The following is a 16,889-nucleotide window of genomic DNA, read 5'->3' on the forward strand; positions in this document are numbered from 1 at the left end:
CTCCGTCTTGTCAGAGTTCAGTTTCAGACGGCTGTTCTTCATCCATTCCGAGGCAGCTTTCATTCCTTCGTGGATGTTGGTTTTGGCGGAGCAAGGGTCTTTGGTAAGGGAGAGGATCAGCTGTGTGCTGTCGGCGTAGGAGATGATGTTGAGGTCATGCAGTCTGGCGACGTGGGCGAGCGGGGCCATGTAGATGTTGAACAGGGTTGGACTGAGGGATGATCCTTGGGGTAGGGGTACGCCGCAGATGATCTTGGAGGCTTCGGAGCGGAAGGGGGGAGGTGGACACTCTGGATTCTGTCGGAGAGGAAGGAGGTGGTCCAGTCTAGTGCTTTGCAGCAGATTCCTGCATCGTGGAGGTGAGTGCGTAGGGTGCGGTGGCAGACCATGTCGAAAGCAGCTGAGAGGTCCAGGAGGATGAGGGGCGCGGTCTCGCCATTGTCCAGCAGGGCCCTGATGTCACCGGTGGCGGCAATGAGGGCTGTTTCGGTGCTGCAGTTGCTGTGGAACCCGGACTGGAACGGGTCCAGGATGTTGTTCTCCTCAAGGTAGTTGTTCAACTGTTTGTTGATGGTCTTCTCGATGACTTTCGTCGGGAATGGGAGCAGGGAGATGGGCCGGAAGTTCTTGAAGTCCTTTGGGTCTGCCTTGGGTTTCTTGAGCAAGGCGTTGATTTTGGTGTGCTTCCAGCTCTCCGGGAAGGTTGATGGCCTTGCGGAGGTGGGGTGCGATGGTGGTGCTGGCTTTATTGAAGATGTGGTGAGGGCATGGGTTTAACAGGGAGCTGGAGTGGATGGTGCTCACGATTTTGATGGTGTTGTTGTCGTTGATGTTCGTCCATGAGAGCAGGGGGTCTCTGTGGGTGGTGACCGCGGGGCCCGAGGTGTCGTTGGCTGTCGTGGTGGTCTGGTTGTCGAAGCTGTTCTGGATGTCTGCGATCTTGTGGTGGAAGAAGCCGGCAAGACAGTTACACAGGTCTTGCGATGGTGGGATGTCATTGGTGTTGGAGCTGGGGTTGAAGAGTTCCTTCACAATGTTAAAGAGCTCTTTGCTGTTGTGTGCGTTGTTGTTGAGGCGGTCCTTGAAGGAGGTCTTTTTGGTGGATCTGATGAGGCGATGATGTTGGTGCATGGCATTCTTGTGGGCTGCTTGGTTCTCTGGTGTATGTTCGTGGTGCCGTTTCTTCTCCAGTTTTTGGCAGTTTTGTTTGGAGGTCAGGACGTCTGGGTTGAAGCAGTTGGCGTTCCTGTTGGTGCATCTGTTGGAGGGAATCTTGACCGGGGCGAGGGTGTTGGCGCAGTGGTCGATCCAGCGTCTGAGTTTGCTTGCGGCGGTGTCAGGGTCAGTGGGGTCGGCGAGTGGGCTCCAGGTGAGGGTAGTGGTTAGCTGGTCTTCGGCAACTTTGCTCCAGCAGCGGTGGGGGATGTTTTGGGTGCGGTGGTGCGTGGTGGGTTTCCAGAAGGTGAATTGGATGCAACGGTGGTCAGTCCAGTGGAGTTCGGAGGTGTGGTTGAAGGAGATGTGGGAGCTTGCAGAGAAGATGGAATCCAGCATGTTGCCATGGAGTGGGTGGGCGTTGTCACAAGCTGTCTTAGTCCGAGGTTGGCGAGGTTGTCGATCAGGGTGGTGGAGTTGTTCTCGATGTTGTTATCGAGGTGGAAATTCAGGTCTCCAAGGAAGATGTAGTCCTTGGAAGTGAGGGCGTGTGTGCTGATGAAGTCGGCGATGGAGTCGCTGAACTGTGGTCTGGGTCGGGGGATCTGTAGATCAGAGTTCATCTGAGGGTTGTGTTAGGGTCGGTATGGATCTGGAAGTGCAGGTGTTCTGCAGTGTGGAGGGTGTCATCGGAGTTGGTAGAGACCTTGAGGGTGGACTTGTGGACAATGGCAATTCCTCCTCCAGGTCTATTAGTGCGGTCTCTTAGGGTGATCTTGTAGCCGTCCGGGATGGCTATGGCTATGTCGGGTGGCGAGGAGTCGTTCAACCAGGTTTCTTTTAGGAAGGCGGCGTCCGGGGAGGATGTGTCAAGCAGGTCCCAGAGTTCGACGGTGTAATTGCGTGCGGAGCGGGTGTTCAGGAGTATGAAGCGGAGGTGATTGAGTCATGTCCCGGTTGGCGGATTGGTGGATTGGTGGCTCTGGTGCTGGTGAAGCTGCAGTTCCGGCAGGAGAAGGGTCCTTGGGTGCGCTTTGGGGTGGCCTGGAAACATTTGAGTTCTCATCTGGTGTTGAGTGCGTGGAGGGTGCTGGCATCGTACAGGAGTCGGGTGTTGTGGCGCTTGTGGGGGTCAGGGGTTCTGGCGCTGGGCACGTCCGCGCAGGGGCCTCCATATAAGGGGAGATGGGAGAAAGGGACAGCGGGGAGGCGGGAGCGGGGAGGCAAATGGGTGACGAGGGGGCGGGGCCACAGGGGACGCAGTGGCGCGAGAACTAAGGGCAAAGCGAGTGGGGGCAGCGGAGGGAAAAAGGACATAGAAAAGAACGGGGACCAGCCACAAAAGAATACAATCACAAGCAGAGTGCAGACCGTTACCAGGAAACAAAAAGGTTAAACCTACATCAGTGCAAATAGCGAAATAAGCTACCAAGCAGCGCAGCCACGGGACACAAACCAACAGATGAGCAGCAGCAGCGGTCTAAGTGTCAGCGACGCACAGGTTGTGCTTTGCGGCGTGGGGAGCGACCTGCCTGGAGCAGGGTCAAGGGTCGCTGAAGTCGGCTTAATCCAAGGTTTTCTGATTTTAGTTTGTACAAATACTATGCTGTGCTATGCTATTCTATGCTAAAAGATTTGTAGAGTGCTTGGCGACCCTAAGTCATCACAGTGCTGGTTAGGAGAGGTTGCACAATTCAGAACAAGGTAGACGCTTAAGAAACCAGATCTATTTAAGGAGGCAAGTTTAAGAGCTTTTCGAAAATACAGCTCATTGTCTATAGATTGGATGGCCGGGGGGGGGGGGGGGGGATTCCAGATCCTAGCTGCATTGAAACTAAAAGACTGTCCTCCACTTCTAGCTATTTTGACATCGGGAACGGTAGCCCGTTGGAGGTTCAGAGACCGAAGTGACCTATTGGGAACGTAGGTAGTAACAAATTGCTGTAAAATAGGCAGACCTTGTTCATATATGGCTCTGTGGGAAATGCATAAAGACTAAAGTTCTATTCTTTGGGCAATGGGGAGAAATGGAGATCTCTCAATCCCAGCCTCGCTGACTGAGGCCTAGGAATTTCAAGTAACGCGTTTTGCTCAACGTGTAATTTCTGGGTGACTCCTTTAGGAGACCCCAGATACAGTAAATTGCCTTAATCCAGGCACGATAGAACAAGAGCCCAAACCACCAGCCGTCGCAATGTCTGGGGCAAAAGCGGAATATTGCGTAACATATGCAACAATCCAAAAAAACAGTTTGAGATCTTGGTGGCCTGGGCTTCCACTGTCAAAGTATCTTTGAGCCACACCCCCAAACATTTTATAACAGCCTTCGAGGCCGGGATGTGGGGAAAGCAGAGACCAGTAGGCCAGCCCAGGACTTGCTGGATGGGGGAATTGTTCCAGAGGATCATTAAATCTGTTTTAGCTCCGCTGAGTTTAATACCAGATTTATACATCCATCTGGCTATCTGCTCCAGGCACGGTCCAAGGGACGAATGTTAAGGGGTTCGAGTCTAGGGAAAGAGAGAAAAACTCCTGAGTGTCATTTGAATAGGAGACTATAGAGATTTCAAAGGGAGCTATAATGTCTGCCAGTGGTTGCAGGTATATGTTGAACAATGTAGGGCTCAGTGAGGAAACTTGCAGCTCCGCGCACATAACTGGCAAATATTCTGAAGAGCAATCTTTGTCAAAGACCTGGAATGCTTGTTCCTTCAGGAAGGAACCAAGCAATCCAGGACTTTTCCTACAATTCGGCCTAAGAGTGTAGGGTGGACTACGGTATCAAAGGCTTGGAGGTCTATGAGGTCTAGGGGTACAATGGCCATCGTGGCCCCAGTCCCATTTTGGCCTCCTCCATCTCAGCCAGAAGGGCAGTCTCTGTGCAGTGCATAAGCCGGAATCCAGTTTGTGTTTGGTGCAGGAAGGAGTTAGCTTCCAGGAAGTCCAACAGGCACCTGCTCACATATTTGTCTGGGAGCAAGGAAATTGAGTGAAAATTCCCTAAACGGGAAGGATGAAGGTTTGGGTTCTTTGAGTCTCTTTCTTTAAGTCACCTCTTATCATCGCATGTTTCCAGGGTTGTGGTACCATATCTATGTCCACGGAGAGGTTAAACATGTTTAACAAATGGAGATAATAATTTCAGGCTCAAGGGCGAGGATTATAAGAGGTGCCAGATCCAAGGAAATCTGGATTTGATTATCCCAAATCCACCATTTTATTGGTATCTCCTTGTCTATTTCTTTAAAACTCAAATGTTAATGCTTTGTTTTTAACTCGTTTCACAGGCAGAAGCCAATGTACTACGAAAACATGATTCTTGAGAGGGTAAAGTGTGACAAAAATAATTGTGAATAGTTTCTGTTCGAATTTGTTGTGGTATTGTTAGTGTATCGTTGTTGTTTGTGCAGCAATTGATTTGTGTTGGGTTATTGGAATGTTCTTTTGTTGTATTGTACTACAGTAGTAGTACTGCATTCAATTTTGACTGTTTTGTTGGGATATGCTGTTTCCAATATATGATGATGCTTTGAGTATGTTATTGTGTTATGTTTTGTTGTTTACCTGTTCTATGTCAACAAATAATACTGCATTTTCAGCCAACAATAGCACGTTACTATGTTTTAAAAACCCAAGGCAAGCAACCATTGACCACTATCTAATCTAGTAAACTACCATGGCCCCTGCTTTTCAACTACGTAAGACACCAGTCTTGAAGGGGTCTACTTGCCTATATAAACACGGCTGAGACCACCAACTCATAATGCATACAGATGCCATACAGCTACACAATCGTAAAATATTCCATAAATATCATCGTTGGAGTCACATTTTCCAGTAAACTTGTGCAGATGGTATTGTGATTATCTGCTGACCATTAGGTCACTCTAAGCATGTCTTGGAGAGAGCAGTCTTGAAGGATACAAAGCCCATTACCATTGTACTTCTCACCATTCTCAATGTTTGTGATGGCTTCTTTTCTGCGGTCCGCACCAACCAGATCCCACTGACGAGTGTCGTCTAAGTACTTGGTGAGGATGATATTTGGCGTCGTGCTAAACAATGTTTGCTCCGGGCAGCCATAAGGCAAGCGAACTAAGCGGCTTAATTCAGATTCGCTCCAACTTCCTAGCAACGACTCTCCCAAAATGTCTCCTGTTCATGAAATAAGATAATAATAATGAGTTACTGAGCATGTCACCCATGAAGATTTATTATCAGTAAAATACAAGCGTACTGCTTCATACTTGACCTTAGTGGCTCATTCACAGTGTCAGTTAGTGGGTGAACAGAAACGGCTTCTTAAAATTGCGCCATTTTATAAGAAAACAGTGAAGGAGTAGTTTCTGTCCAGTAACTCCAGTTCTGTAGTAGGGGTATCTCTGTTATAGTCATAATCTAGTGAATAGTCCCGCCCATGTGCGTGGACCCCGGCAATCAAAAATAATCTCTTAAGTTGTCAAAATAATGCAGAAACTGCAAAGACACTTAAGAGAGAATTTAAAGACAAATAATGCAGCCTATATCCACAGGCTACACTGTCCAGTACTTCAACTAGAAATTCCACCAAAAATCACCACACACAGCACAGCCTGCTAGTTTCTACCATAGAGAAACTTGCCTCCCCCAGTCAAAGACCCAGGAATGATAGAGAGGAAGGCAGGGACAGACAATCCCCATAGGCTGCCATTATGTGGCTTAAATAGGATACTGTGCCTTTAAGAGAACTTTCCAGAACTTCTCCCAGTATCCCAGAATGCATAGCAGGTCCCTCTACTTTCAGTTCTTTTTGAAGGCGAAGCATGCCAGACCTGTCGCATTCAGTACATGATGAAAATCTCCACCGGGGAGGAGGGCGGGCGCTTATGACTATAACAGAGATACCCCTACTACAGAACTGGAGTTACAGGACAGAAACTACTCCTTCTGTAGTAGGGGATCTCTGTGTATAGTCATAATCTAGTGAATAGAATGGCAAGCCCATCCCCACACCAAAGCGGCGGTGGAGAAGAAATACATAACGCCACTACTGTGCGAACAAATTCCGCAGCGAAGCCTGCCCAACCTGAGCGTCTGCCCTGGCATCAGCGTCCAGGCAGTAATGCTTAGCAAAGGTATGAACCGACTTCCAAGTGGCTGCCTTGCAGATTTCCGCAATCGGCACATTACGGAGCAGAGCTGTCGTGGCAGCTTTGCCCCTGGTGGAATGAGCCTTAGGCTTACCTCCTAAGGTCTTATTAGCCTTCTGGTAACACAATTGTATGCAGGACACAATCCACATAGAGATGGACTGCTTCGAGGTCGCAAGACCCGTCCTGACCGACCCATAATTGATGAACAACTGGTCAGACCTACGAATATCCTTGGTTTTATCCAGATAAAATTTCAACACCCTCCTAACATCCAGAGAATGGAGAGACCTCTCCGCTGGGGATGAAGGGTTCTGAAAAAACGTAGGCAAAGTTATGGTCTGGTTGACATGAAAATCAGAAATAACCTTGGGAAGAAATTTAGGGTGAGTACGCATAACAACCTTAGCAGCATGAAATACAGTATAAGGTTCATTACAACACAACGCCTGAATTTCACTCACCCTGCGGGCCGATGTAATGGCCACGAGGAACGCCGCCTTCCAGGACAGGTGCTGCAATGAAGCCTTATGAATAGGCTCAAAAGGCTCCTTCATCAATCTGGACAGCACCACGTTCAATTCCCATGAAGGCGAGGGAAGCCTGACAGGAGGGAACACTTTCTTCAAACCTTCCAGAAAATCTTTGATCACAGGGATCTGGAAAAAGGAAGTCTGCGAAGGGCATTTCCTGTAGGCAGTCAATGCAGCAAGATGTACCTTAATGGAATGGACACTAAGGCCAGACTGCGCCAAATGTAAAAGGTAAGGAAGGATGACATCTTCCTTGCAGGTCGTAGGATCATGGTCGTTAGAATGGCACCAGATACAAAACCTCTTCCACTTGTAAGCATATGAAGTCCGAGTGGAAGGTCTCTTAGACTCCTTCAGTATGTCCATGCAGTCATCGGGCAGATTCAGATGGCCATATTGCACTATCTCAGGAGCCATGCCGCCAAACTCAAAGACGAGAGGTTGGGGTGTAACATCCGTCCCCCGAACTTCGTGAGAAGGTCCGGCCTGCACGGCAGCCGAATGTGAGGAAGGAGAGACCGGTGAAGAAGGTCCGTGAACCACCACTGCCTGGGCCACTCCGGGGCGATGAGTATCATCCGAGCTCTGGACCGGGCCAGCTTGATGAGTACCGCCGGAATCAGGGGAATGGGAGGAAAGGCGTACAGAAAGCCGTTCGTCCAGTCGATCCATAACGCATTCCCCAGCGTCCCTTGCTGGAAGTACCTGGAGGCGAAGCCTCTGCACTTGCTGTTTTCGGCGGTGGCGAACAAATCTACGTCTGGAGTTCCCCACCTTGCGAAGACTTCTCCTAGTACTTCGTCGTTTATGACCCATTCGTGGTTTTCCTGAAGCAGTCTGCTCAGTGCGTCTGCCTGAACATTCTGCACACCTGGCAGATGGGTGGCCGTTATCGTCAGTCCTCTGGCTAGGAGCCAGTGCCAGATCGTCTGCGCCTCCTGTGACAGAGTGCGTGATCTCGAGCCCCCCTGCTTGTTGAGGTAATACATCGTGGTGGTATTGTCCGTCTGTACAAGCAGAGAGTTGGTCTGGAAGGACGGAAGAAAGGCCTTCAGTGCCAAGTGAACAGCCCTGAGTTCCAGGAAATTGATGTGATACGTGGCCTCCATCGGCGACCACGTTCCCTGAATCTGTAGAGTCCCGGAGTGCGCTCCCCATCCCAGGAGAGAAGCATCCGTCACGACAGTCTGCGTGGGAATGTCCTTGTGAAAGGGAACCCCTCTGAGGAGATTCTCCGCCGAACACCACCACTTCAGAGACTGAAGAGCATGCAGCGACAGTCGAATCTTGTCGTCCCAAGATCCTTTCCTCTGATCCCACTGGTCCTCCAAGCACTCCTGCAATGGTCTCATGTGCAGCCGTGCGTGTGGCGTCAGGAAGATACAAGAGGCCATCGATCCCAGTAGAGAAGACACCGTCCTCACTGTTGTAGATGGAGACGCCATGAGAGCCTGAGCCTTCCGAAGGAGTGATAATCGTCGCTCCTCCGAAGGAGACACGCTTGCTGACAGCGTATTGATGGAGGCTCCCAAGTACTGTATGCATTGGACCGGAGTCGGGACAGACTTGGCCATGTTGATGTGCAGCCCCAACTTGTTCAAGAGAACGCACGTCTTCTGGAAGTGTGCTCGCGCTTCCGAGAAGGAGGATGCCTTGATCAACCAATCGTCCAGGTACGGGTAGACGAACACCTTGGTCTTCCTCAGGTGTGCTGCTACCACCGCCATGCACTTCGAGAACGTTCTCGGCGCAGACTTCAGTCCGAATGGGAGTACTGTGTATTGATAGTGATTGGTGCCGACTTGGAACCGCAGGAACTTCCTGTGTTTGTGTGCAATGGGCACATGGAAGTAAGCATCCTGTAGGTCTATAGCGCAAAGCCAGTCCCCCTGTTGCAACTGAGGGTAAATCTGATGCAACGACAGCATGCAGAACTTTTCTCTGCGAATCCATTTGTTTGCCTGTCGCAAATCCAGAATGGGCCTGAACTCGTTCTTGTCCTTCTTGCGAACCAGGAAGAACCGGGAGTACAGACCTCTTCCTCTCTGAGACCGAGGTACGTCTTCTATCGCCCTTTTCCTCAACAGGATATCCGCTTCCGCCTGAAGCTCGCGCAGCTGAAACTGCGAGCTGACCGGGGGAATAGCTGGAGGAGGGCTGGTGAACCGAAGACTGTATCCATTGCAAACAATATTCAGCACCCACTTGTCCTGAGTAATTTTTCTCCACTCTGCCAGAAAAAGTTGGATGCTTCCCCCTACCGGAGTGGGTAACGGATCCGGGGGAAGTAAGTTCCTAGGGCCTAGGCCCCGCCTGGCCCTTGGGCGCCGGAGCCGACTGCTGGCCTCCCCTGCCCTTCTGCCGCTTCTGGAACGGCTTCCGGAACTGCTGTTGCTGCTGGGAGTGTCCTGAGGCCTGTCCTCGTCCTCGGCCCTGTCCGCCGAACCGCCGTTGGAAGTGGCGGTACTGCTTCTTGGTCTCTTTGGGCTTTTCCAGGCCCACAGCCGTCAGCGTTTCGGCCTCCGCCTTCATGCGGGCCCTTTCATCATCCGCATGTTTCCCGAAGAGGGTCTCACCGGAAAACGGCAGATTGGCCACCCTCTGCTGTGCGTCCGGTTTCAGGGACGTAAGCCGGAGCCATGCGTGACGCCGCTGGTTGATCCCGTGGCAAAATCCGTGAGCCGCCAACAGGGAAGAGTCCGCAGCCGCGCTGATTATCTGGTTGGCTACCAGCATCCCCTCACTCAGGACTTCCGTGAAGTCTTCACGCTGCTACCGGGGCAAATGCTCCGCAAAGCGCTCCAGGGAGTCCCAGAGGGCGCGGTCGTAGCGACCCAACAAAGCCGTGTCACTCGCCGCTTTCATGGAGGTCGCGGAAGTACCACAAACTTTCCTTCCTGCCGAGTCCATCCATCTCGATTCCTTGTCCGGGGGAACCGTGGAGGTCGGGGTGGTGGCATGCTGCTTGCGGGCCGCCGTGACGATGACGGAGTCAGGCGGAGGCTCAGCTCTCAAAAAGGCCGGATCCGAGTCGGGAGCTCGGTACTTCTTAAGTAGTCTCGGCCGTCACAGCCGGGGCGAGAAACAGAGCCATAGCAGGTTCTTCCAGGCCCGGCACCAGGGGCAGGAGAGGACGAGACAGATGCCTCTGATGCAGCGTCTCGAAGATGACCGATGTCTTCGGTGTAGGCACCGTCAGGGATATGCCGAGCTTCGCCGCGCCCCGCAACAGTACGTCCTGAAAGGCCACCAGGTCATCTATCGGGGACACTCTGGTGTCCGGTGACCCCGATAGGGTAGGCGAATAATCCCTGGTCCCAGAGGACCTCGTGTGAGAGCGAGACTCGCGCCTCCTATGGCGGTGCCTCGATCTCGTGGATGATCTGTGCCTCGATCTGTCCTTCCGCCCAGAGGGAGAGCGAGACCTGCCAACTCGTGGGCGCTCCTTCGGTTTGCGCGGAGGGGTCTTCCTCGGCTCATCACGAGGTGTCTTTGGTTCCTCCCGGGGTTTCGGTTTCGGAGTCCCCTTGGGAGGAGCAGGCAGGGACGGCAGGGAAGTGGACCTCGGAGGAGGAACCTTCGGCTGCGGTGCGGGCCCATGCGGAGGGACCGGAGGTGGAGAAGGGTCCCCTGAAGGCAGTGGTGGTTTGGGCGGAGGGCCCTCCTTAGGCACGGGGGGAGGAGTCGGAGTCCTGGGCCTGGACGGAGTGTACACCTCCGAGTACACCGAGCCCGGTGTCCCTCCAGGCGAGGGGTGCGGAGAGCCATCCCCATCCTCAGGCGACCTCTTCCTCTTGCGACCACCGCTGGAAGCAGCGTGACTCCTGGGACTAGAGTCCCCTTTCCGCCGTTTTGGAGCGGGTGACCTGCTCCTCGACGCTGACCGCTGTCTGCTGGACGCAGAACGACGCTTCTCCGGCGTCGAATGACGTTTCCTGGACTCCGGCGTCGAGCGCCGTCTTCTCGGCGTCGACCGCCTCCTCCTCGGCGTCGAACGTCGACTCCTCGACGTCGACCTTCGTCGCCCTCTCGACGTCGGGCGGTCCGCCCTCGACGACGAGCGCCGCCGTCGCCTTGATGTTCCCGACGTCGAGGAGCCCCTCGACGTCGATCGTCGGTGTCGCCGCGACGGAGATCGACGGTGTCGCCTCGACGACGACCGACGGTGTCGCCTCGACGGCGAGCGTCGGCGCCGCTTCGACGGCGAGCGTCGATACACGTCACTGTGCCTTCGGCGTCGGTATGATCTCGACGTCGACGAAGACGATGACGTCGACGGCGGCCTCGACGTCGGCTTCTCCTTCGTCGTCGAACCGTCACGCCGTCTCGACCCGGAGCCCCGGGGAGAAGGGGAGCACGCCGTCGTCATCCCTCTCGACGCCGTCGTCGATGCCATCGACGCCGACGGAGAATGGGATCGTTGGCTGGACTTCCTGCCCCTGGGGAGCCCCCCAGGGGCCTCAGCAGAGGCAGAGGGATCCCTCCCAGGCTGCCCAGACCCACCTGCAGCACGTTGACGCCTATCCTCCAGGCCAGCCAGCCTGATCTTCAATCTGTCCCTGAGGGTCCTAGCAGAAAGTTGCTGGCAGATAACACACTCCTCAGGGCCATGATCTTCTGGAAGGCACACGATGCAGACATCATGGGGGTCGCTTTTGGCCTTCTTCCTCTCACATGCTGGGCACTTGACAAAAAGGCCAGGCATTTCGGAGCCCCAAAACGCCTAAAAAACAGCACAAAAGTGAGAAGAGAACACCAAGCAGTAACTGCAACACTTTTAAAAGTTAAAAGTGCAAAAAACGAATTCAATAAACCCTTGTAAAAGGGAGAGCTCAATGCCAGGGTCCTGTAAGCAGGAGCCGGAAAAAAGAACTGAAAGTAGAGGGACCTGCTATGCATTCTGGGATACTGGGAGAAGTTCTGGAAAGTTCTCTTAAAGGCACAGTATCCTATTTAAGCCACATAATGGCAGCCTATGGGGCTTGTCTGTCCCTGCCTTCCTCTCTATCATTCCTGGGTCTTTGACTGGGGGAGGCAAGTTTCTCTATGGTATAAACTAGCAGGCTGTGCTGTGTGTGGTGATTTTTGGTGAAATTTCTAGTTGAAGTACTGGACAGTGTAGCCTGTGGATATAGGCTGCATTATTTGTCTTTAAATTCTCTCTTAAGTGTCTTTGCAGTTTCTGCATTATTTTGACAACTTAAGAGATTATTTTTGATTGCCGGGGTCCACGCACATGGGCGGGACTATTCACTAGATTATGACTATACACAGAGATCCCCTACTACAGAAGGTACTTTCACGCTTCACCGCCTGAACACGCTGCCAGGACTCCTTTCAGGATGGACTCTGTGCTCTGACCAGGGGTTTCCTCTTATTCATAACCAGAAGTTACCACACAGGGTGGTGAGACCTGTTGCTTTGAACCTAAGACCAGTTACCTACACCAGGTATTTCACATAATGGATTAGAGTAAGAACCCCTCCTGCCCCTTCCCCTCTCCCGGGAGAGAAAGGACCCAGTCAGAAACCCCCCATAGTTAATCGGGATGCCAGGCGAGATGGTGCAAAATACATGTGTTTCTGCTGCTTTGCTCTAGAGATACTTTGGAACCACCTGGTATTTCAGAAGATTGATTACAGTAATAAAAGCTTGGAATTGGATGGGCTCAGCAAAATACCATAGTTATTCGAGGTGCCACGCTGGATTTTGCTGACTTTTATGTTTCTATTCTAAAAGTATAGCTGAAGAGTGAACATTCAATGGGATTTATAAGAGTCCTAAATGCTGAGAGGGGGACTGGAAGGCATCATTCAGGTAAACATGTTCCAGTCTGCAATGACTCCTGAGTCTCAAAATATGTAAGTCATAACTCAAATACAATGTAATCTATGGATGTTAGTGGAGGTTATTTGTTTTTTTACGGATTTAAAAACAACCTAAAGGGGCGAATGAAGCACTAACCATTGAAACCAAATTTAGAACCTTCCTTCGAAAAATCCCTAAAGCAGAGACCTCTTTTTCGGCCCACTCCGCCTGCAAATATTTTCTGATAATGGTGAAGGTTCTATTCCAAATCTTTATTCAGTTATGTTCATAACCACAAAAGAACACAGTCTTTTAAAACATACATGTAAGATGTAAAAACAGCATGCACACACTATAAATACAGTTTATTAATAGAATATTAATATCAGCAAGACGAAACCCTTTAAAAATTAACATCCCAAAATCATACGTAAAAAAGTCCTCCAAAATCAGCAACAAAATGATTCAGGCCTACAGTGCCTCGATCTTAATGCAGCTCTTAAAAATTAGGAGACTGAGAATATGATGTGCTCATTCGATAGAAGCTGAAGGAATATTAGAGCACGTCGAACTCGCATGAAGTTCTGAAATTTCAGTAGAGGCCTCAAAAACATTCTCCTGGGTGAGCTAAAATATCGGCAAAATATTGTAAAATAAATTGTAGGGTGTCCTGCAGAGACACATCGTCGCAGATGCATGGACCCACAGTACCAGACGGGCTCCAACCACCAAGTGAAGCCAGAAGATAATGCAACATATTAAATCTGAATCTGGTCAACACAGAGCTGTCCCTGTCAGTGATTACAAAGGATAAATACAGTTACATCATCTGGACGGTTTTTAAAAGCATATGCCTCTGAACCATGGGTTTCATCAGTTCTATCTGCTCTCTTTGTAGTGATTTGCATTCAGAAGTCTGGTCCCTCACACATTCCAGCTGCGAAGTGTGCAAGGAAAGGGGGTTATGAAGTAAAAACCTCCCTACCTAGGCTGATAAAGGCGGCCTTCACTTATGCAATCCACAGGATCTTGACCATGTGGCCACAGCCCATGCAAGTAATTGTGGTGGGGCCGGATTAGGAGGGGATTCAACAAATGACCACGATGGAAAATAAATAAATACATAATTTTCCCTCATCGTCGGTTAAAATCCTCCCTCACCCGGCCCCACCGCTCTTCCCTGCAAGGGCAGCAGTTGGGTAAAGGGACAGACCATCCAAAAGAATCAGCCTGTTCAACTGTGATTCCTCCCTGGTCCAGACCTTATAATCCAACGTAACAAAGGTCTGGAGAGCAATTATGTCTCCTATGTAGATCTGAACTGAAAAGGGGTTTTTTGGAATTCGGAATCCAAGGGCGCACTACCTAGGTTAATACGTTACAATGTGTGCAGATGAAAATTTGTTGCTGTGTAGTGCGTGAAGAGCAGACGGCGAACACCCTTAACCGTCCAATAAGTCAAAGGACATAACAAACATACAAAGCTATGCTCTCGCAACTACAAGTGTGGTAACAAAAACAGGGTACAATGACCAAAAGGAATTGAAGTACAGAAGCAGAATCTTTGGTGTGTATTTTTCCTTGTCACAGCAAGTTGTAGGTTTATTTTCTCCAGACTTTGAGAAATGTTACAATCGCCGAAATTTAAATTATTTATTATTAAAAAATAAAACATATATTAATACAATTAATTTTAATTTTTTAATTTGTAAATATATATAAAAAATAACCCTGTACCCCAAAACCCAAACTCAGCCCTAAAACCTAAAAATACCCCTGTACCCCAAAACCCAAACCCAGCCCTTAAACCTAAAAATACCCCTGTACCCCAAAACCCAAACCCAGCCCTAAAACCTAAAAATACCCCTGTACCCCAAAACCCAAACCCAGCCCTTGAACCCTAAAAATACCCCTGTACCCCAAAACCCAAACCCAACTCTAAAACCTAAAAATACCCCTGTACCCCAAAACCCAAACCCAGCCCTAAAACCTAAAAATACCCCTATACCCCAAAACCCAAACCCAGCCCTTAAACCTAAAAATACCCCTGTACCCAAAAACCCGAACCCAGCCCTTAAACCTAAAAATACCCCTGTACCCCAAAACCCAAACCCAGCCCTAAAACCTAAAAATACCCCTGTACCCCAAAACCCAAACCCAGCCCTAAAACCTAAAAATACCCCTGTACCCCAAAACCCAAACCCAGCCCTAAAACCTAAAAATACCCCTGTACCCCAAAACCCAAACCCAGCCCTAAAACCTAAAAATACCCCTGTACCCCAAAACCCAAACCCAGCCCTTAAAGCTAAAAATACCCCTGTACCCAAAAACCCCCAAAAAGATAAACTTACCTATAATTATACTTACGATGTAATGGTATTGCGTTGTAATAGTACCTGCATTGTAGTGAATAGCGTTGTAAAAGGATCCGTTGTAACATGACCTGCGTTGTAAAAAATCCGTGGTCATGGAATCCGTTGTAAAAAATCCGTGGTAACAGTTGTACACCTCTGTGTGAGGCGATAACGTGAGCTGTTTCTCTGAGATTCTATGGCTGATGCTGTCTGTGAGCTTACTCCTTAACTTTGCTTCTCATACTTTATGAGGATTGCCCCAGGTTTCCCTTCCGGCTGGAGGGTTCGCATTTCCAGCTATTAGCACGCTGTGCTATGGTTTTCTTAGGTTTGTATGAAATAGTGAATTTGTATTGATTTTATAAAAATGCTCTTTTGTCTCTTACACTATCCATTAAACTCATGCTGCTTAATTGAGATGTTAATGGGAATTACTAAATTGGGTTCTCTTATGTGGGGATTCTAGTTCAATACTGTATCTTTGTTTGATCATTCCATATGCTTTCAAAGAAAATAAACAAAAGCAAAATAATAGAGAAACTGAGTCTGTCGGTATTGAATATTGTAAAAAATGCGATATATATATATATATATATATATTACCTACTGGCGGTCGCCAGTAGGTATATATAGTTAGGATTTTTTCTCTATGGGACTTTTGAAAATTCTATGTCTAATAACTTTAGCGTTTGGGGACGGAATCGGCTGAAATTTTCAGGAAAATGGCACATTTTGTTTCTGAGCAGCCCCTGAAAATTTGGGGGGGTTTCGTCAAGGGGGGGCCGAGAAAAAATGGGGGTCCCAAAACGCGTTTTTCCCATTCATTTTTCCATAGGGCGTTTGGCCTCACTTTTAGCTCGAACGGCTGAATGGATTTGCACGAAACTTGGCAAAATTGTAGGGACTGTTAGCCCGATGTGCCTTTGCTGGGTCTCAATATATGTGCTCCAGTGGATTTTGAGAAATTAACGTTTTAAAAAACAGATATATCTGTGACAGCGTCCCGGGTAGCGCTCCGGTTCGCGTACTTTTCGCGTTACGGAACTTTGCGAAGCGAAGCTGATTGGCTCTCCAGGTCTGTCAACATTCTTAACAGTCCGGAACGGCCGCCATCTTGTCTCTCGGTAAGATCAAGAGACAAGAGGAGGAGAAAAACGAAGGGGGAATTTAATGAAAGGGGGCAAGGTAGACCCCTCTTGACCCCCTAGGAATGATGTTGGGGTTATTAAAGGGTCCCGTGGGGCAAATAAAAAAAATTTGATTTTTCGCGGTAGAAGCGCTTCCCGGTTCACGAACCGGGAATTCGCCATTTTGTGTTTCGTTTTAATTAAATTACAAGATGGAGGAAAAACAATGTGAGAAATGGGTATAAGGGGGTACGGGAGACGTATCCTGACCCCCTATGTTTTCTGAGGGTGGCTGAGGATGCTCATATATGTTGATACATGTCTTCCAGCGGCTGCGCGTGAGCGTTTTTTTTTTTTGGCTGCGTGACGTCTGTTAACGTTCGATTCGAAGGAAATCAGGAAGTGTTGACCGCCATTTTGTCACTGCGAGTAAATATATTGTTAAAAATAATTGTTATAAATTAATCCGTATTGATAAACATTGTCTGCGCCATCTTGCCTTTTTTCCAATGCCACACTTTTGTCGTGCATGGCAGCCATTTTAGATGCCTTGACCAGACCCACTCTCTGCACGCCGCCGATCCTCAGCATGGCTCCCCACCCTCGCAAGCATCTCCCCCACGCACTGGTCACCCCCGCTCTCTCTCTCATGCATGGGCCATACCTCCCCCCATCTGCGCTGCTCTTCCCTGAGAATCACACCCTGTGCCCGCCCGACACCCTATTCACTACCGCACCCTCTGACACTCCTCTTCCTCTGTGTCTGATTGTCCAGGCCGGTCC

General features: G+C 49.7%; 1 protein-coding gene across 3 annotated transcripts in view; it reads right to left on the reverse strand.

The window, feature by feature from the left end:
- Nucleotides 1-16,889, reverse strand: part of LOC147748145 (complement C3-like) — a 1,551,795-nt gene that overhangs the window by 395,962 nt on the left and 1,138,944 nt on the right. For 2 of the 3 annotated variants that reach the window (XM_086959014.1, XM_086959009.1), the window contains exon 24: nucleotides 5,107-5,310. The exons of the other annotated variant lie outside the window; for it this stretch is intronic. In XM_086959014.1, coding sequence (XP_086815140.1) covers nucleotides 5,107-5,310 — 204 coding nt within the window. The remainder of the gene's footprint in view (nucleotides 1-5,106; nucleotides 5,311-16,889) is intronic. 3 annotated transcript variants of the gene reach the window in all.

Source organism: Lissotriton vulgaris, chromosome 1_1 (genome assembly GCF_964263255.1).
Source record: "Lissotriton vulgaris chromosome 1_1, aLisVul1.2, whole genome shotgun sequence".
Lineage (NCBI taxonomy): Eukaryota > Metazoa > Chordata > Amphibia > Caudata > Salamandridae > Lissotriton > Lissotriton vulgaris.